The 20,120-nt window shown below is 58.1% G+C and overlaps 8 protein-coding genes across 8 annotated transcripts; 1 reads left to right on the top strand and 7 right to left on the bottom strand.

Moving 5' to 3' along the window:
• Positions 1–20: 20 nt before the first annotated feature.
• C8Q71DRAFT_402848 (MCM2/3/5 family-domain-containing protein) lies at positions 21–3,706 on the top strand. The gene is made up of 8 exons (XM_047918338.1): positions 21–388; positions 439–571; positions 655–1,343; positions 1,393–2,237; positions 2,293–2,408; positions 2,461–2,554; positions 2,614–2,889; positions 2,941–3,706. The coding sequence occupies exons 1-8, from the start codon at positions 112–114 to the stop codon at positions 3,520–3,522; spliced, it is 3,012 nt and encodes a 1,003-aa protein (XP_047773049.1). The 5' UTR covers positions 21–111; the 3' UTR covers positions 3,523–3,706.
• Positions 3,707–4,174: 468 nt separating this feature from the next.
• On the bottom strand, positions 4,175–5,266 carry C8Q71DRAFT_799688 (uncharacterized protein; the record flags this gene model as incomplete). Its single annotated transcript, XM_047925905.1, has 1 exon — positions 4,175–5,266. One exon carries the CDS (start codon positions 5,264–5,266, stop codon positions 4,175–4,177), a length of 1,092 nt encoding a protein of 363 aa, XP_047773050.1.
• A 647-nt stretch (positions 5,267–5,913) lies between these two features.
• C8Q71DRAFT_799689 (fungal-specific transcription factor domain-containing protein) lies at positions 5,914–6,903 on the bottom strand (the record flags this gene model as incomplete). Its single annotated transcript, XM_047925906.1, has 3 exons — positions 5,914–6,094; positions 6,154–6,284; positions 6,385–6,903. 3 exons carry the CDS (start codon positions 6,901–6,903, stop codon positions 5,914–5,916), a joined length of 831 nt encoding a protein of 276 aa, XP_047773051.1.
• Positions 6,904–7,197: 294 nt separating this feature from the next.
• Positions 7,198–8,490, bottom strand: C8Q71DRAFT_689533 (uncharacterized protein; the record flags this gene model as incomplete). Its single annotated transcript, XM_047919846.1, has 2 exons — positions 7,198–7,647; positions 8,458–8,490. Coding segments are annotated over 2 exons (483 nt in total), but the record flags the coding sequence as incomplete, so codon positions are not given.
• A 2,564-nt stretch (positions 8,491–11,054) lies between these two features.
• C8Q71DRAFT_863170 (galactose mutarotase-like protein) lies at positions 11,055–12,792 on the bottom strand (the record flags this gene model as incomplete). The annotated part of the gene is made up of 12 exons (XM_047928130.1): positions 11,055–11,181; positions 11,232–11,436; positions 11,492–11,679; positions 11,732–11,800; positions 11,851–11,912; positions 11,965–12,008; positions 12,060–12,137; positions 12,196–12,262; positions 12,321–12,372; positions 12,428–12,467; positions 12,522–12,612; positions 12,673–12,792. 12 exons carry the CDS (start codon positions 12,790–12,792, stop codon positions 11,055–11,057), a joined length of 1,143 nt encoding a protein of 380 aa, XP_047773053.1.
• Positions 12,793–13,558: 766 nt separating this feature from the next.
• On the bottom strand, positions 13,559–15,477 carry C8Q71DRAFT_718049 (GTPase; the record flags this gene model as incomplete). Its single annotated transcript, XM_047921210.1, has 3 exons — positions 13,559–15,093; positions 15,147–15,189; positions 15,277–15,477. The coding sequence occupies 3 exons, from the start codon at positions 15,475–15,477 to the stop codon at positions 13,559–13,561; spliced, it is 1,779 nt and encodes a 592-aa protein (XP_047773054.1).
• A 303-nt stretch (positions 15,478–15,780) lies between these two features.
• On the bottom strand, positions 15,781–17,393 carry C8Q71DRAFT_790072 (uncharacterized protein). The gene is made up of 4 exons (XM_047925286.1): positions 16,970–17,393; positions 16,865–16,904; positions 16,345–16,802; positions 15,781–16,291 (listed from the first exon to the last, which is right to left on the bottom strand). Exons 1-4 carry the CDS (start codon positions 17,070–17,072, stop codon positions 15,861–15,863), a joined length of 1,032 nt encoding a protein of 343 aa, XP_047773055.1. The 5' UTR covers positions 17,073–17,393; the 3' UTR covers positions 15,781–15,860.
• Positions 17,394–18,301: 908 nt separating this feature from the next.
• Positions 18,302–19,675, bottom strand: C8Q71DRAFT_718060 (uncharacterized protein; the record flags this gene model as incomplete). Its single annotated transcript, XM_047921211.1, has 1 exon — positions 18,302–19,675. One exon carries the CDS (start codon positions 19,673–19,675, stop codon positions 18,302–18,304), a length of 1,374 nt encoding a protein of 457 aa, XP_047773056.1.
• Between the last annotated feature and the right edge of the window lie 445 nt (positions 19,676–20,120).

Here is a 20,120-nt window from a genome sequence, read left to right on the forward strand (position 1 = left end):
TGGTCCGTGACATGTCGCGTAAATGAGTGTCACGTCGCGTCGCGACCGCGCCCCGTCCTCTTCCTCGACCTTCACCTCATCCCTTCTCTCCTGTGCTCATATACAGACAATATGTCGTCGCCGCCACAAGCACCCATGTCTCCTCCAATGTCTCCTCCTCAGGACTTCTGGACATCGGACGACGTCGACATGCAGGACGGAGTCCAAGCTGAACAGCCCACCTCGGACGCGCCTGCGGCCCAACCACTTTTTCTCGCGTCGACCCCCTCAGCTACTGGAACTCCCGCACGTCAGCAACGTCATGCGACACCTGGGAGTAGTATGTCAATGGTGGCTCGCAGAGCCCTTGGCATGAACACGCCACGGGGAAAGACTCCGCTATTCACTGGTGAGCTCGTTCAGTACCGGTAAGGTGCGCACGTTCTGATGCGCTTCAAGCGTCGAGCTCCTCCCCAATGGCGTTCCCGAGCTCCCCGAGCAAGCAAAATACCCCATCCCGCCGTCCTCTGTTCGCCATGAGCTCCGACCCGCCGGGTTCCGCTGCCGATTCTGAACCGCTCGATTTTCCGATGTGAGTGAGCTACCGTCTTTGAAACTATAGAACTCTATTGCTAGTTGTCACGGTTGCTAGACATGCTGACCTATCTTTTGTAGGAGCCCGGCTCCCACAGGCACACCAAAGAACCGTCGCGGTGATATCCACTCCTCCCTGAGCGTGACGCCTGTTCCAGCTGCCTCTCGTCGGGCACCCCGCCCACGTAACCTCGATAACGACCTCAATTCTGATGGCACACACATGTCACTCCCCGCCTCATCCGCCGCGAACTTAACAGCACCGACTGTTCCGTCTGATGAGCCGGATGAAATTCGTGCCATCTGGGGCACGACGGTAAACATTAACGTGACGATGCAGACGTTCCGTGACTTTCTACTCAGCTTCAAAGTGAAGTACCGTGTCGCCTACGACCGCGAGCGCGGTCTGCGCACCCGCGTGCTGTCCACACCCGGAGAGGGCGAACACACGCTGTACGTGACGTACCTTCGTCGGATGCGCCAGACGGGCGAGACGAACTTGAACCTGGACATGGTCAACCTGTCGTCGTATCCGCCGAGTCGGAAGCTGTTCAGCCAGCTTGTCAAGTATCCGCAGGAAGTGATACCCGCGATGGACCAGGTGCTCAAGGACCTCATGCTCGAGGTGGCGGAGGAAGACCAGCAAGCTGGTCTGCCGGGCATGGTTGGTCCGGAGGGCGAAGAGGAGATCGCGGACATCATGAGCAAGGTGTACAAAATCCGGCCTTTTGGAATGCCGGCCATTAACATGCGAGACTTGAATCCGACAGGTAAGTACATGCATTGATGAGGTGCGAATTCAACTGAGCGTGCCCTTAGATACGGACAAGCTCGTATGCATCAAGGGCCTCGTCATCCGCGCGACGCCCGTGATACCGGACATGAAGGTCGCGTTCTTCCGCTGCCTCAAGTGCAACCACACCGTGCAGGTCGAGATAGACCGGGGGAAAATCGACGAGCCGGCGATGTGTCCCCGCGAGGTGTGTGCCTCCCTGGGGACAATGGCCCTCGTGCACAACCGGTGCGAGTTCGCGGACAGGCAGGTCATTCGCCTGCAAGAAACCCCGGACGCGGTGCCCGATGGTCAGACACCGCATACGGTGTCGCTCAGCGTGTACGATGAGCTCGTGGACGTTACGAAGCCCGGCGATCGTCTCGCTGTCACAGGCATCTTCCGTAGCATACCCGTCCGCGTCAACCCGCGTCAGCGCACCCTGAAGAGCCTGTTCAAGACCTTCCTGGATGTCGTGCATGTGCGCATGAATAGCGAGGACAGACTGGGCTTTGACCGCAGCACACGCCCTGCGGGCGGCGACCGGATTCCCGGTGTGGGCGGTATGGGCGGGATCGGTGGTGGTGCTAACGAAGATGACGAAAACGATGCCGCCGGAGATAAGGAGCGGCGCGCGACGAGGCGGGAGGAGATGGAGGCCAAGTTGAGGGAGCTCAGTCAGCGGCCGGATATTTACGACCTCCTCGCCCGCTCGCTTGCCCCGTCTATCTGGGCTCTTGATGACGTCAAGAAAGGTATATTGCTACAGCTGTTCGGAGGCACGAACAAGAGCATCGCGAGAGGTGGTGGCGGCGGGGGACCCCGGTTCCGTGGCGACATTAACGTACTGCTCGTTGGTGATCCAGGTGTGAGTAAGTCACAGATCCTCCAAGTGAGTGAACGTCCATTGGCTCGATGCCTGCTTCAACTGACATTACGTACCATAGTACGTACACAAGATTGCTCCGCGAGGCGTGTACACCTCGGGCAAAGGGTCCTCTGCAGTCGGTCTCACGGCATATGTGACTCGCGATCCAGACTCGAAGCAATTGGTGCTCGAAAGGTAAGCCAGGCACTCATGTTGGACGAACAAAGCGGCTCAGCCCCGAATCCAGTGGTGCTCTTGTCTTGAGTGACGGTGGTGTTTGCTGCATCGATGAATTCGACAAGATGTCAGATGCTACTCGCAGTGTCCTCCATGAAGTCATGGTGAGTCTCGTCTGCGGCAACGTCTTCGTCGCACTATTCAGACGTTCGCCTTCTACCAGGAACAACAAACAGTCTCTATAGCGAAGGCAGGCATCATCACTACATTAAACGCGCGTACCTCCATTCTGGCTGCGGCCAACCCTATTGGCTCGAAGTACAACAGAAACGCCACGGTCACTCAAAACATTGACCTGCCGCCGACGCTTATCTCGCGCTTCGACCTCCTCTATCTAGTCCTCGACCAAGTCGACGAAGCCATCGATAGGAAGCTAGCGCAGCATTTGGTTAGCTTGTATCTAGAAGATGCTCCCCAAACAGGCGGACAGGACATCCTGGTATGTACGATTCTCTAGGTTTGTTGGATAGACGCTAAATGTTTGCCGCAGCCGCTTGATCAACTAGCAGCATACGTTACCTATGCTCGGTCGCGCATCAACCCAACTATCACCGAAGAAGCTTCCGAGGAGCTCGTCCGCTGCTATGTTACGCTCCGCAAGGCTGGCGATGACCCCCGATCGAGTGAGAAACGGATCACAGCGACGACGAGACAGCTCGAAAGCATGATCCGGCTCTCAGAGGCCCATGCCCGGATGCGGTTCTCGCCGTTTGTCGAACTCGACGACGTCAAGGAGGCGTACCGTCTCATGCGCGAGGCCATCAGCACGAGCGCCAGGGATCCCACGACGGGTGAGATCGACATGGGTCTACTCGACACGGGTATCGGGCGGCAGCAGCGGAAGATGCGCGGCGACATGCGCAAAGCTGTCCTGGCGATGCTCGATGGCAACGCCGGCAGCACTCGCGGCGTCAAGTGGTCGGAGGCCCTCCAGGAGCTGGAGAGCCAGAGCTCGGTCAGAATCAGCACGTCGGAATTCCAGGAGGTCATCAAGGAACTGGAGCAGGAGGGTATGGTCAAGGTGGTGGGCGATCGGGAGAGGCGAACCATTCGTCGCGTGGATGGCGCATAAGAGAGGTTTGTTGTAGTGTCTCTAGCGGCTGTTTACCGTCTGCGGTTGTACGGTTGTACTTGCAGTATTGCGTCGTTCTTGTTGTAGCGCTATCGTGGTATAGTCTGTTATTGCTCTTGTTACGAAGCTCATCAGATCTCAGTTGGCACATCCCGGAGAGTCGCGAAACGTCAGATGAGAGGGCACATGGAAGCAAATTCTCCAGCTCCAGGGTATAAGCATGGGCTCCCGCGGTGCATTCCGCCTGGTAATCGTGCGTACAAGATGCAGATATGTGTTTTGTAGGACCAAGTCCGTAAAACAATCTATGAAACGTATGGATACATGAGGACTAGACGAAGCATACGACATATACGACAGATATACTACGATCAGACAAGCCAAGTGAAATATGATTGCAACCAAACTCCGGGGACACTTGTCGCGTGCATAGATGTCGTGTCTCAGGCTCCTTCCTAACAACTCGGGCGACGGAGCCCACTTGGAGAATGGGCTCCAACCAATCATGGAACAAGACGGGATAGAATCAGAGGAGCGGTGTACAGAAAGATAAGAGGAGGAGAGGCGAGAAAACCGACGAAGCACCGAGAGCATCAAAGGAAAAGAGAAATAAAGATAGACGGCTGGGCAGACTCGACGAAGGGTATCATGTCTAGCCCACATACTTGTACTCGTTCCACATCTCTGCACCCGCATTGTGTTCAGGAGGCAGCCAAGCATGCGAGCCCGACATCGGCATGCCCTGAGGGGGCGGTGGCGGATGTGGGTGGTAGTCATGCGTCGGCATCGGCTGCGCGTGCTCAGGTCGGTACTGCATCCCGTACCGGGTTTCCACCATCGTTGACATCTGCAGACCGGTCTGCCCAACCTGGCCCGTGGACGCATCCATGGGCAGGCTGCCCATTGGCGGAGGCGCTACATTCTGCGGGTGGCTCATTTGCGGACCGTTCTCGTAGCCAGGAGGAGGGCCCTGGGACGACTGCGGCGGACCCGGCGGAGGCGCATATTGGTAGTAGTTCGGCGGGCTGGGACCCGTGCTGTACGATACTGGACTGGGATGCGAGAGCGATGCGGGGTCGAACAGCGACGGTCCTTGTGGCGAATCGGAGAACGTCGAATTGTACCGCCTCCTGTCCGCATCGTCGCTCGAGAACTGCATTTGGTAGTCCTCGCGGGGCATGTGCTCGTGCACTGGAACTGGCTGCACGGGTGTCTGCGGCGGGCGCGCTGCGTATGGATCGTGGGCACTAGGCAAGGTGGGGGCAGGATGAGACGGGAGGGACTGAACGTGCGAGACGGACGAAGAAGCAGCGGAGGAAGGTCCGCTTCCGGGTGTCGCTGTGTGTCGCGGCGGGGGAAGTAGGTGAGGCGCAGCAGCATTGCTCGACACGGATGCGCCTCTGGGTCTCCCGCTCCCATTCGGTGGCTGACTAGGCCGCGCGCGAATGCCCACAGGTGCCTGCTTTCCCCCCTCTCTGTCCTTCTCCTTCATCTGCTTCTTCTCCTTCCTCCCCGGCCTGTCCGGCGCAGCATCGTTGGCGTTGACCGTGCTACCGTTCGCTTTCGTCGGCGAGCGCCCCGGTTCAGCCTTCATCGAGCTCACGGATGGGCCCACGTAGGGGAACTGGAAGCCCGCCGGCATACGCTCGTTGTCGAGCACGTCACGCTTCCGCTTCATGCCTGCAGCGGCGACACCGTTAGACCCTCCGCTCGCACGCGCAGCCTCTGCCTTCCGTTTCATCATCTCGACCACCCTCACTGCATCCGCCCTGCTATTGACCACGGCGGTGTCCGAGCTGAGCGTCTTGAGCACATCCAAGGCGCATGCGACGCCCTTGAGGGCCTCGCCGGCGAGCATCCCACCGGGTTGCTGGATAACCGCGTGCGCACACACGACGGCTGCGTCGAACAACGCCCGACCGAAATCGTAAAAGTCGAAAGCTGCGGGCCGCGTGTTGGCCCATACACCATGCAACAGCCGACTCGCATAGATGATCGCGTGAGCAGCATTCAGGGTACCAAAGACGGCTTGATGCTTGCCCGCGCCCGTATGACTGTCCTTCAGGAACGGCAGGTAGAGCTTCATGAGGAGGCGGTTCGCGAGAATGGCAAGCTCACACTTCTGTGCCAGCAGTGCCGTCGACGCAGGTGTCGAATGCGTAGGGATGACGGGATCCGACCAATCGTGGTCGAGCTCAAGACAGAAGGCGGGCGGCAGTTCGGCCAGGAAGGCCGTCACGTCACTCTCATATAGTGCCGCTTGGTCGATCGATAGCTCGTTAGGGTCGTCGCCAAGCGGGTCCCTGAACGTTTGTTTCTTGACGTTCTTGATGAGCTGCGCTAGCCTGTGCCTACATCAGTCGCCGTGTTGAAGGTGCGGCGCAACTATGCTCACCTGCATTTGAGTGAGAAATATGCAGAGCTTTGGTCCGCGCCATCGTTGCCCTCAGACGGGCCAGGCAAGACTAATGAACTCGGACCAAATGCATCTTCGTCCACGTCCGCTGGCAGATGCGTCGTGAATGAGTTGTCTGGAATCAATGGCGGGTGCCCCATGCAGTCCGAGACAAAGCTGATGCCGTGAATCATAGTAAGCCTCAACGCGCGTCCGAGGGAGACAAGTAAACCCACAGGTCGTAGTAGAACACGTCCCACCACACCCTCCTCCGTGTCTCGGCTTCAAACAGCGAGTACGTTCCCGGAAACTCATCAGGGTCATTCGCAAGCCCCATCATCCTCGCGACGTTGATCATCTTCCCCACCTGTACAAACGCAGGGTCTCGTCAACTACTGCACCTCACCGCACCCCACTCCTACCAGCACAGTTCCGGTAGAAGTGACGCAGCAAGCAACACGGCTCACCAACGGTAACACGCCTTGCTGGACACTCGTCCCTCCCGGGCAGCAGTGCAACAGATACAACAGCTGCAGGATCATTGTAACCACAGAATCGATGTCGTACGACGCGGTACGTTCCGCCAAGCCGAACGCCTGCTCCGAAAGCGCAAACAGCGCCGCGGGACTGCACCGTTCCGCCTCGCTCGGCTCGTCCTTGCCCTTCGAAGACGAGGAGCCCGGCCTTGAGTGCGACGGCGGCGGCCCGCCAGGCAAATCCGGGTGTCCTTTCGCTGCAACAAGCGCACCGAGTGCGAGCCCGGCACACGCACTCGCGAAGAAGCTGAGAGTGGGCCTCGGCTGTGGCGCCTTCGCCTTCTTCCCTGGAGGCGGCCCGAAGAACACCTCGCGCGCGAGCTCGCGCATGCTTCCAGTCGAGCTCGTCATCACAGGGCTTGCCCCGGTTTGGCCGCCTTCTCCCCAGGCGAGCATCGCTTCGACACGCTTCACCCAGTGCCCGACGTGGAAGCACGGATGAAGTACCATCGTCTCTTCAAGACACCTGATGATGTCTGCCCCGCGCTCCTTCGGCGGTAGGTGCTTCAGCAGCTCTGGCGTCACTTGAGGCAGAGGCTCGGGCGCGGAGGGCCCAAACGCAGGGAAGAGGTTGGCGCCGTTCGTGACATGTGTGTCGCCTACGGGCTCAGGCGACGGAAGGAACTCAGAGTACGGGACAGGAGGAACAAACCGAGGAAGGGAGGTGGTGGAGGGGGATGCGGAGTTGCTGAATGGCGAAGGGGAGGAGAGGAGGATGGGCGTCGGCTCGACTTTGACACAAGGAGCGGACGGGCTACTCGATGAGGCATCTGCCTGGCCGAGCGCGATGTCGTGGAACTCATTCAACCAGATGCTTGCGACGTCGTCCAAGCTGATCACGACGGAGCTCCCAGTTGCTCCCGTTGCAAGCAACGCACGGTCATTGCTGATGCTCGGCACGAACGAATGATTCATCCCAGGCCCAGGTATGGCATTGTCAGCTCCGGGTGCAGCCAGATTTCCGAAGGGTGCCTTGAACCCGCTGCTTCCGAGTATGCTCTGAATCGGTGCGCCGGGCGATGCCTCGCCCAGCTTTGTCAATATGCCCTCGAGCACAACAATACGATTGTGCAGCGACTGCACGTCGATCTTCTCTGCTGCGGCTTGTGAGTACACGCACCGCTGGACGGTGTCGCGCTTGATGCAAGACGAGCATGGTGTCCGTCTGTCGCATTTCAGCTTGAGGCGTTTACACTAGAGGAGGAAGATCAGACACCGTGCACTAGAAGACGAACGTAGGCCCAAAGCAGACGATGCAACAAGGAGCACCAACACAGAGCACGGGCACCAAGCACGCGTTCGACACGTTACCATGACTGTCACAGTATATGGCCATCCACTGCTCGTGTAAGTAAATGACAGCAATGGAAACATCCTCCGACCTGGTGCAATGAGCATAGGACACCAGTCGCCACAAGACATCCACGAGAGAGAATGAGATTGCGCTCGCGCGCAGTAGCGCAGCTGCTTGCAGGGCGATTCACACACCTCACCCAAATACAGCCACGGAGATCGCAGTGAAGGTCGTCTCTGCGCGAAGAGCGACCAAACGAATAGTGTTTCCGAGGAGCGACCTCGCGACTGTCCACTTCGCGCACGCCAAGCTCGACGTCCACGTCATCATCCCCAAGCGGAACCTCCGCGTCGTCTGCGACATCCTGGCCGACCATCATCGCTATCGCCGCGCCCCAGACGTCGGCACACACTTTCGCATTGCCTCGGGTACCTCGATCCGCAGGCGGCGACAGCCGTGAGGTTGCCCAAGCTAGAGATTGGGGTAACGCTGTCGCGTTCAACAGTGGTCTCAAGCAGAGCACTAGCCGTTTGACCTGTACTGAGGCCGCCGAGTGAACGTCACAGAAATCGCTCTCTTCTCGTGCGCGAAGACCTCGAATGCGTCGGTCAATCAAGCGAGAAGCCGGCGGTCCCCAAATTGAACAATATGAGAGAAGGCGGCCGTGCAGACCCATCGCTCTGACTGGTCAACAAGTTGCGAATGCTCACCTCGGCGCATACAACAGTGATCCTCGAGCGTATGTGTCTATCGGTCACGTCACATCAAGTAGGAGTCGATGCGGAACAGGAAATTGAGGTACGCACGGTCCATTTGAGAACTTTGGCTGCCCGCTCGACGATCCATGATTCGAGGATGGACTAGACTGTGTCATGTCGATGTGCTGCACAGATGCGCCCGCGGCAGGGGCCTGTGCGTGTCCGTTCATGTGGTGGGGATGGGGGTAGGGTATCTGGGTCGCGTGTGAGGTTACCTGTGATGTCTGTGCGCCGTTCATCGTCGCGCCGCCCCTGCTGGGCAGGCCGTAGACGACGAGTGGATCGTTGGCGACGATGAGGAGGAGGAGATGGTGCGCGACGCGCGTGGCGGGGAGAGGGCGGGAGGAGGACGAGAAGCGGGAAGTGCGAACTGAGTGTGAATTCAGAATGAGACCAGCCGCGCGGCGACCCCGGCCACCCCTCGGGCCCCCCCGGCGGGCGCCAAGGCAGATCGCCCCTGACAGTCGTGCCCCCGGAGACGCCGTACTTACAGGATTGTACGTATGCATTCCAAATACATTCTGTACCGCAACTGTCATGTCTACGCGCTGTTTCTCGTTGTCTCGCACGTCCGATTCTTCGGCCAACTGTATTTTGTCTGACATGTTCTCGATACCGAACGGCCCTGCTTTCCCTCCCATCGACATGGATGCAAGAAGTCGGTGAACCCAAAAAGCTTAGGGGCTTCGCACGAATCTCTCAGGCTTCTTCGACGAAGAAGACCCTCATGTGCTCGTCTCGCGTAACATGCCCCTCTCACGCGCGGTCTGACGTTACTGTCATGTTAATTATACTCTCTGACCGCACCTGTCAGCAGCTCTTCCCACACCAGCGATGCGACTGAAAGACCGGACAAGTGTGCACAGGTGTGCACCTCCGCGGGCCAGCTAAGTCATCGCTGGCGCTGATCGTTCTTCGCTCTCGTCAAGCCTCGCAGGCGGAAGGCGAGTGTCAGAGTGAGTCCTATGTACACGTACCGCCATGTCTAGACCCATGACATAGCATAATTAGCCAGTTTGAAATGGAATAGCATCGCGGGAGACGCGCGAGCGCGCCTGTGACCTCGAGGCTATCTCGGCCGCCGCTCCCTCTCGCCCTCAAAGGGACAAAATGAGCGCACGCGCCCCGCCTACCGCTTGTTCTCGAGCGCACGGCTTGACGGCTAGCGGCGAGAACACGCCAACCAATTGCGGTCAAGACTCAATATCACAGTGACAGGCTCCGCCATGTCAGGCCAGTCCGGGATCTACGCCGGGCACGGTCATCATACGGTACAAACTCTCACACTCGGGCTCCCAGGTCACCACAATCATAACCACGCTGTGCAGCCTATGCTGATGTCTAGTCCTGAACTTGCCTCGCGCGCGCTCGTAGCTTACTCCGAGTAGGAGCCTCACTGTTGCTGTACGTATACTCGGTCCAGTACACTGTCCCTCGCATGCAGCCCGACTTTGGGTGTACTCGCCCTTTCCCCGTCCCTCTAATCTCCTACACCATTCCAGCACCCGCACATCAACCACCCTCTCGCCGCTCGCACAATAACCACCCAAACCTACCGCCGCCCCGGGCCCCACCACCCCTGTCAGCACACCAGCCGGCGGCGCGCCCTGGAATAACGCGTCAGCAACGCCCGGAACCTCCACACGAGCTCGCGCAGGTGCGCCGTCAGGAGAAGCTTCGGGGGATCCCCTACTAGTCTGAACTCAAACATAACATGGTTTGGCGGGACAAGGCGGTGCGCGCTACTGTGCACATAGCACAAATAGCTCGCGCCCCTGTCGACTCGTCAGACTCCATACACTCTATAACCGTCACCGCCAGTGTGAGGCCCACCAATCAAGACGTCCGCGTTTGCCAGGCGTATCGTAGCCTGCATGCAGCGGAACATCGGCTACTATCCACCCGCGTCGCGCAGCTTCGCCGGGTTCGTGCGCCGGATGCTCTCAATTCTGAATCCTGGATTCTGCCGGTGAGAAGCTGCGCTCTTGAACGCCGGGCTGCATTCCCGCGCGACTTCTCGTCGCCGTTCCCAGGACGTGTCGTAATGCAGACCGCAGTGACTCCGCTGTCGCGCGCGCACGGTCGCGTCTGAGTCATCGTGAAATGCCGCGAGCGATGCAAGTACACGACATGCCTGACCTGGATTCATTGCCTACAACACCGTAACAAATGAGTAGCGCGGTTGGTCGCAGCTACCGCAGCAGCCACAGTGCTTCTCGAGAGGACATTCAACTTAACTTGAGAGTGACGATGATGCCAGTGCATCGTGCTTATGCTAGCACGGTGCGGCACTGCGTGAACTGTCATTGTCAGTGTTTGATGATACCGATTGCACCACGGCGACTCATCGGCCGGCCAACCGAATGCGTACGTGCTCTCAACATACAAAGCGGACTCACCGCTGGGCGTGGTACGCTCGGGCATTGACCAACCTGCTAAACACCCGAGTTCGCATTGAGCAACTACTAGTTCGGGGTGACAGCCTTCCGGCCACCACTGAGCTACACAGCGAGTATAGCTACGGACCATGTCCCGCACACAGAACTACCCTACACAATGGTGAAGTTGTATGTTGCCGACCATGTGTATGGACGGTCAGGGCCGTAGATAGAATCGATACCCCACTCTGGGTTGTTGATCGCATCTATGACCTCCTCCATCTCCAAGACCGCGCAACTTACCAAGAGAATATCAGCTTCCGCGCTGTACGAAGGCACTGATCATACCTGTATTGGCTGTACACAACACCATCGAGCCCTCCCTGGGACGCTTTCGCAGGGATCGTCCCGTCGAGGCCGTCGCAGCTGTACAGCTGGATTGCATGTTGCTCCGAGCTTATGCTGAGCTTGATTCCCGACGCTGGACTGTACAGCTCAAGCGCCAGAGTACTGTCCGTACCGTTGTGGTCGCGGACGAAGCACGTGTCGTATCCTGTGCCATCCTTCCGTTTACGGTTATGCGACCGTACGTGGAAGAGAGTGCGTACCTGTGCATCCAGTACCACAGACGTCAACAGTTTCATTGAATTCGCTGCCAATGGTCCGAGCAGTGCGGAAGTCGAGTGGCGTGCCCTCAACACTGGGCAGCTCGCCCGTGGGGATTAGAATGCCGTCTGCCGCTACGTACGACGTCACGTCTGGGGTATAGAATGTGTGGTTGAGGATGGACGAGTTTCTGTGACGAGATCATGGGGCTTCTCGATCTCTTAGAAAGAAACCATACGTACTGGCCGTCATAGGAATAGTAACCCTCCAGGTTCCACCAATCATGAGACGAGAGCAATATCGGCGTTTCGCTAAGAAACGGTGAGTTCATTCGTTACCTGACCTTTTCAGGATGTCTCACCCATCGGCGGTTGCGTTAATCTCAATCGTCAGTGCCGCGTCGTTGTAGAGCGTGTAGGTAACCTTTGATTCAACTATCAGCACTGTTTGTGCACGGAGTCTGACACGAACGTACATATGCTTCGACGGTAGCGGGGAATCCCATGCTGCCAGCCACATCTCAAGGTGACACTAAGTGACAGGTTAAAAGCGAAGCTTGTGTATGCTCACCTTGTAAGTAGAAGGTAACGCTAGACTCGCTCCAAGCTACAACGGTCCACGGCCGGGAGTCCCATCCGATCGAACCACCTATCGAACATTGCTGAGTTCTTTCTGACTCGGAGTTTCACTGAGTGAAATGGTGTACCGTGTAGCGTATCCAGGCCGTCATTTTCGTTCTTGACAATCGTATACGTCACGTTGTCGAGCTCGAACTGGGAAGGGTGAAACGGATGAGCTTGGCGACGAATGTGAAGGCTGAAATGACAATACCGTGCCGTTTTTGATCCTGTTAGCGTACCGACCCACAATGGGACCGAAGTACCTGGCACGCCGTGCATGAGCCAATCGTGACAATGAACCTAGCAAAACAGGAGTACCGAGAAGGCGGGTCCAAGTAAGTAGTTACGTTGTCATAGCCTGCAGAACGAGCTCAGTTCATTCGTACGCAGATATGAATCATGACAGGCATACCTAGTACCAGGTCCCGAGGTGTGCCGTACTTGTCATTCACCCAAACGCTAGTCTGCGTCGCACCGAACGGCAAATACGATGCATTAATTGACTGAACGCGTACACTGTTAGATGCATGTCCTATCACTCCTCGCTGCAGCTGGACTCATACCTTGTCTGGAGCACTGAGCCATATAGTGTCGAGCGGCTGTATGACAGTATACCACGCCTGGCTCACCGTCGAGTGAGCAAGGAAGACGACGAGGCTCGCGAGAGTGCTGGCGAGACGCATGAGAGGACGACGGGGATGCTGAGGCAATGGCACCTGTCGCCTTTACAGGCGAGCGCACTACCCTTTAATACCATCTGTCGGCCATGCATGACACCCTGTCGTCATCGTATGGGCGACCACGATCACCGGGTAGCGCACTGCGCGCACTCCCCGCATGGTTCGCTGATGCGGGAGGACGTTGAGGAGGCCGTGGTCGGTCGGCCCGCTGCTGCCGCCTTGGTCACGCGGGGCCCGAAACCCTTCTGAGGCTTTGGCCGACCAGTCGAAAGGTCAACTGGCCGCGAGGAACATACCAAATTGATGGAAAATGGGCAGCTGACTGCTCGAGTGACGCACGACGCACCAAAAGGTACGTGAGTTCATAAGTACGCTTGCACTCGTACGACATTACGTTGACGCATAGGTGAGGAAGACAACCATGGCTCAGCGACGAGTTAGCATCAGGATTTGAGTGTAATCTTGAGCATGCGCACAAAGCGTACTCCTACCATAGAAAGCGTAAAAGCACGATGTTTGAACAAGACTGACATGATGCACGACACGCACTAAATGCAAAGTGAGTTGCATGGACATAGATGCGACGAGTATACGCACCAGTCTCCAACTCATGACGGCGGTGATTCGTATGGTGATGGTCATTGGGGATTGCGTGCGTCTTCCTGTCAGTGAAATTCGCTGGCCTAGGAATACGTACGCGGGCACGGAGGGCATGACCGTAGTAACCTACGCCCACTAGACGTTCGCGACTAGAGATATTCCAGCCGTATTACTTCGATACATCATGCAGAGCCACCGATTTCGGGAACGGATCGACCCCTTCCCGCGCCTCCTCGACATACTGACGCATGAGCCCTATGACTTTGCGCAGATTCATGCTGTACTTGGCCGAGATCGGGACGACGTCCAGGCTCCTCTCTCCAATTACATTCCCCGAGGAATCCTGCAGCTGTGCCTTCATCTCCCTCTCCACGAACTCTTCCAGCTTCCTGAGCTTCTCTCGCGCCTCCCGTACGGCCTGTGGATCCTCTTGGCCGTCCTCGCTCGCACCTCCGAGCAAATCCGCCTTGTTTGCGAGCACCATACGTGCCTTCGGACTCAGGCCTGGCTTGTACTTCTCGATCTCGTCCCGGAGCACGCGTAGTTCGTCCCACGGCGCGGGGGAAGAGAGGTCGATGACGTACACGAGCGCGTGAGAACGCTCAATCGCCCGTAGGAAAGAGTGTCCGAGGCCAATATTCGAGGATGCCTCTTCAATGAGCCCCGGGTTGTCTGCGACGGTAAAGCGGAAAGACTCGAGCGGGTTGTATGCGAGGTCCACAGCAGCCGCCTTCGCTTGGTTCCGCGTAAGTGCGTCGGCGAGCGCACCGCTCTCCATGAGTTCCTTCTCGTGTTGGGCCTCCGCCCAGGTCTCGTCGTAGACCGCCCCGTCCGAGCCCTCGAAGCTGCCGTCGTCAGCGACGCGAATGACAGCGACGACTGGGTTCAGTGTCGTGAATGCGTAGCCCGCGACCTCTGTCTTGGCCCGTCCGCCCGTCAGAGCGCGCAGGAGGGTGCTCTTCCCGGCGTTCGGCAGGCCCACAAGGCCGATGTCCGCCAGGAGCTTGAGTTCGAGAGACAGCGAGATACGCTCGCCGTCCCATCCGCGCGTAGCGAACTTCGGCGAGCGGTTTTCAGTTGTTAGGTAGTGCGGATTACCCACGCCGCCATGCCCGCCGGCCGCAATGAGGTGGCCCATGGTGTCTGGTCTCCGATGGCCCAGCGGCGCGTTCAGATCCACGTCGTTGTCGGGCTCGTCAGACTTATCGAGGTCAAGGTGAATCGGAGTTTTTGCCTTCTGTCGCCGCCAATACCTCCGCTCACGTTCCTCGCGGTATAACGAACGCTCCGCCTCCTTGAAGAAGCTGCGCTCGAAGTTCTCGTCCGCGTACGTAGGATAATGGACCCATCTCCGTTCGCGCAGCTGCTTCTTGCGTTCCTCCGGTTCGAGCCCTTCAAGTGCCTCCTCCTCAGCTTCGTATTCGTCTTTCGATCGCCGCTGGTCGTCCCGCTCCAGTTCACGCACAATGGTGCCGACCGGTACTCTGATGATGATTGGTGGTGCATTCCTGCCGTTTTGCCAAGTCCCTTGCCCAGAACCGCCTGCTTGCCCTCGGATTCGAGGTGAAACCGACGATAGGGTGGTAAGATGTGGTGTTGCCATGATGTAGACGTCCGCTCCGCGTCCGCCGTTCCCACCAGAGGGCGGTCCATAGGGCTTGAACTTTTCGCGATGGAACGCGACACAACCATCACCGCCTTTGCCTGAGCCCCAATAGAGATGAGGAGGGAACGTTTGACGCGTCGAGAGTACATACCTCCGCGTACATGGACAATTATGTGGTCGAGGAAAGTTTGCCCCTAGACTCAATTCTTTAGAACATCAGATGCAGCTATTACCTGCGTGCAAGATGTGCGCAAGTTGCACGAGCCACGCGGGACACTCACATGTTGTCGCCGTTTCCACTCCGTCCTTCGTTTCTTCCTCAGGACATCTTGGTCACTCTCCGCGTTCGTGGAGATAGAGTCTTCTACAGACTCTGTAATGCTCGAATACGACCGGCTTGTCCCTGTCCTTGGCAGAGAAAGAGTGATGCGTCGACGACAAGTAAAGCGACCAAACGGCCGGAAAAGGTGCGCCGTGCTCATACGCTCGTTCCGGCGTAGTGAACAGTTGAAAGACGACAGATCCCTAGCAATTGCAACCGAGAACGCTATGCCAGAGATGGTAGTAGAGGAGGAGGAGGTCGATTGTAGAGCCGCGTTGTCCACGAAATTGTTGAGATGCACTGGGCGCTTATAACTCGGGTAAGAGTGCGTTACTGATGGTATCATCACGATGTAAGCATTCTTCGTTACTGTATATTACTATCATCACTATTTTTCCTTACTGTGACACTTGCGGGTACCACTCGTTTGACCTTCCAACCACTATCGTGGCCACACTTCTGCTTAATGTATACTTGATGTATACAACATATATCTGTCGGACTGCTTTATTTACATAGAACACCAGAACGCAACGCAACTCATTAAGCTTCAGAATAGGGCGGAGGCGTGTACACCAACGCCGATGGCGTACTAACTCGTCGCAGTTCGTACCTGAACCGCAAACCCGAGTCCACTTCAGAAGCACGGTCAGCGTCAGAGAGCATTCGCAAAGACCGTCGAGGGTCGATCCAGGACAGCATGCGAGACGCGCGGGACTGGGGATGCGATTTGGCCCTACGCTGCTCGTCTGGTACCTCCTGGCGTTCCTGAACAGGTCGGACGCAGGGTGCAGGTTCAGTGGGCGAGCCAAGGGTCGCGGTCGTGAGCAAGTCAGAGGGCACTGGGGAGGCAGGAGTGAGTGGCGTGCGGGGTTCCGTGGGCACACTCCAGGCCAGGGGCTCTGCCTCATCGTGCATCCACGACGACTTATTATGTGCGATGTGCAGGAATACAGACGAGTCACCAGGAGGGTCTGGTGGAGGCATGAGTGCGGATGCGATTCAGAGATGTGGGACGCTCACGGACCTTCGCCTGTATCTCGCAGCGGCACGAACTTGTGCGACGGGGCCTTCTCGCGCCTGTAGCATAGTAGGCAGGCGGTCATCGCCGCTAAGATGCAGAGCGTTCCGAGTACAACTCCTGCGGCTATTCCCACCACCTCACCAGCACTGAGACCACCGGCTGGCATCATGATGATACTAGGCATCGGGATACTAGTAGAAGAGTTGCGAGACTCCGTGACTGTCCAGGTAGCCATAGAGACCGAAGTCATCGTCCTTGTGACGATGTCAGCCTTCGTTGTGGTGACGGGAGATGTCGGTGAGGATAATGACGAAGTCCCGGCGACAACCCATTCGAGGGTAATGGTTGCAACGTAGCTCTGAGTTTCCGAGTCACCATCTGTGGACGACAAGAAAAATATGTCGCTGGGGGTGGACACCGCCATGGGGGGACAAAGTACTGCAAGGAATGGATGGTCACGTCTGCGCAGTACGCCAACAGAAGAGCGTCAACATCGCATGTTGTCGTGCCGTCGTTCACGCACCTCTGCGCAACCGTATATAGCTGACAACTCAAACGATGGTCTAAGGGAGAGAATGAGTAGGTTGGGGTAGAGGGTACAAGTCTTCGAGTCTAGGCGTTTACTTACATGGCGACTCCTCGACACTTCGACGTCTCGATCTGATGCTTGCTGCATGACCAGACACAGCCTTGAGTAGGGTTCTATCCCCGTAATGGCACTGCGAATGCATTGCAGCAACAGTAATGTGGTTCAATCATGAGATGTGGATGCTCAGTTCGATCTCTCCACCGTAATGCCATGGGGACGGATATGTTGCGCTCTTAGGGAGCGAAGCACCTGGTACTTGCCTGGTACACACACATGAAAGAATCGCGAATATCACCACACGTATGCAAGCATATATCTGTAGCACATACCCTTACAAATACCGTCCAGGCTGGTTGAGCGAGGTTGAGCGGCGGTAAGTCATCAAATTCAAAATCTGGGCTTGCGCTGTAAGTGTGAGCGACCAAGAATTGACTTCTCACCAGGTGGGTCCTGTCATTTTCCTTTAGCATACCCTGCCGCCTTGTCACGGAACTCAGCGGTGACCGTTTTGCAGTGAACGATCATTGACATGATTTGGAGGAATGACGGACAGTTAGATGAATCTCGGTGAGATCCTCCATGCCTCCTGGTGACAAGTATGAAGTTCGACATCGAAGCTTCGGACTGCATAGTTAGAACATACGCCTCGTAAAGGAGGCATCGATACTGTACCTGTGCAGTAGAACGGGTCTCGCATCAGTACTTTAACATCATAGAGGAATCCTAGGGAATCCTAGGTCGCAGTACAAGTTCAAGTTATGATCGACTCGGACGAGAGGGGGATCCGGTATGCCCGAGCTTATGTAAGCTACGTACCGGAACACTCTATTACTATTATGTAAGGCTACCGTGACCGCGGTAAGCCGCGGTACCTCCGAGTCCTCGCGGCCCACCTCTGAAACGACTCGAATTAGCACTCAGTCTACCAAATCCTTGTGGATATTCTGTATCACTAGTACAGCCCCTCTGGAACGCACTCGGAAGTCAGTGCAGTGCGCAACTTTAACCGAGCCCGCGCATGTGATCGACGTTTACCAAGTTCGAGCTCACCCAGACCATCCATTACAAGGAGACTCAGACGGACACCTCTGGGACCTGAAGGCCTGACGTTTTTATCCCATCCAAATAACAAACCCAAATCTTCATTCTCCCATCTAGCATACAACAAGTACAGCGATTGCACACTAGGAACAATCCACATCATGGTATCGAACGAACGCAGACCCGTACGCGTACACGACCCGCAAGCTCAGGCTGGCGGATCTCTAGAGAGGAGGAAGCCATAGAAAGTAATAAGTTCACCTACTCGTACACCTTCGCCGTTTCCTCTATCTGTCCGTGCGTCTTTCTCTTCACATCGCAACTAGCCACTCACCGTCCCAAGCCCAACAGTGAACTCGGCGTCTCCGCCTGGACGCTCATCCTCGCGCTTTGCTTTGCGCTCTCTCCCTTGGCCAGACCCTGCTCCCCACCCCGGGTCATCGACATCCTGCGCGCCGGCGCCTCCATTGCCTTCGGGAGCGCAAACGCCGACGTACCTACGCTCGACGCAGAGCTCATCGGGGCGGAGCTCGCCCGCATCGACGCCGGCGAGCTGCTCATCTGCAGCAGGAGCGACGCGGCCGTCTCGTCCTCCGGCGTCCACGTCGGCGAGCGCGAGTGCGCGCCCGGGCGGCGCTCGTCAGGTGCGTTCGCTCCCCTTTTGACTGGCTCGATAGGGTGCGCGGGTGCCGGGAGCGCGAGCGCGGGGACGTCCCGCGCGGCGACGCTACTGGCAGCGCGGAAGGGGCCGGAGAGCGGGGGCGAGGGCAGCTGCGACGTCGCGGCCGCGCGAGAGTCTGACATGGCGGCGATGCAGCTCGGATCGACGTAGGGGTGTGGCAGCCACGCTGCGATTGGCGGGAGGCGCGGTGAGATTGTCGCGCGGGTGGAGGTGGAAGCCGCAGCTGCCGTGGCGGTAAGGGCGGGGGAGTGGTCCGGGAGCGTGCCAGTGGGCGAGTCTCGTTCAGGCTCGCCGTCGCCCTTCTCGTCGTCCCCGGCGTACTCGACGTCCTCCTCGTCCTCCTCGTCAACGTTGACGGTCATGTCGACGTCCCTATTGGCGTGCTGCTCTGCGGGCCGCTTCCTCTTCAGATCGGGCGTAGATCCCGCGACGCGATCACGGGAGCAATGCAGGCAGGCATCCGCGGCGGCCTCGAGCGTGCGCACCTTGTCGATGAGCCCCTGGACGTACACGACGGTCTTGACGAGCACGTCCAGCTTGAACTCCTTCTCCTCTGTCCTGCCCTTTGTCTTCGTCTCGCCTGGCTTCTCGCCTGCGTCCTTGGCCTGCTCCTGGTCGGCCTCGCTGACGAGTGCGCTAAGCGTCGCGAGTGTCTCGTTGATCTTGGTCCGGCGGGCCTTCTCGATGCGGGAGTGGTTGAGCTTGCGGAGGGACTCGCGGGCGGAGCGCGACAAGGCGCCGGGCTTGCGGCCGCGGCGGCGCTGGGTGGTGGCGCGTGCGTCAGGCTCGTAGTCGTCTTCGTCACCAGAGTCCGAGTCGAGTGCGTCCGGTGAGCCGGTCCCAGGGACAGGGCTCTTGGGGAGGATGGCCGGCCGTGCACGTCTCGCGGGGGTCCGCGACGACGCCGCGTCGTGTGCTGCACCGGGCGTCGGGTTGCCGGTGTCAGTCCGCGGACGCTTCGCACGGCGAGGCGGGTTGCAGCTGCCTGTATACGGCACATTGGCGTCCTTCAGTCCGGTCATGGCGAGTCGGGTCGTGGACGCGGGGGCGGGGGCGGGGCGAGTGGGCACACGACAGGGTGCCACAGCGAGTTGGAGGCGCGGGGTGGGTGGTTTATAGGCGGCTGACGGGGCGACAATGCGAGAAGCGCGATCCGTGGGCGACGTCTGGTGCGACGGCCATGATCGTGCCTCCGACGATTGGTCGTGTGCAGAGGAACGTGCGCCGGGCTGCCCACCGCGCGCCTCTCGCCGCCCGTTCCTCGTCGCACGACCGTCTCCGCCGCTTCTCATTGGCTGGCGATCTATGCACGTGTCGGGCTCCTTCATACTTGCCTGCCTTTTCGGGCACTCAGTGTCCAGCCACACCGCGCAGCCATGCTGCTAGCGCGGCGGTGGCGGCGCGGTAGCCCCTGTTGAACACTCCGAGTCGGGCCTGCTTTCGTCGTTTGCCTCGCAGGTCGTCTGA

The sequence above is a fragment of the Rhodofomes roseus genome, assembly GCF_022264815.1.
Source record: "Rhodofomes roseus strain CIRM-BRFM 1785 chromosome Unknown C8Q71scaffold_37, whole genome shotgun sequence".
Taxonomy (NCBI): domain Eukaryota; kingdom Fungi; phylum Basidiomycota; class Agaricomycetes; order Polyporales; family Fomitopsidaceae; genus Rhodofomes; species Rhodofomes roseus.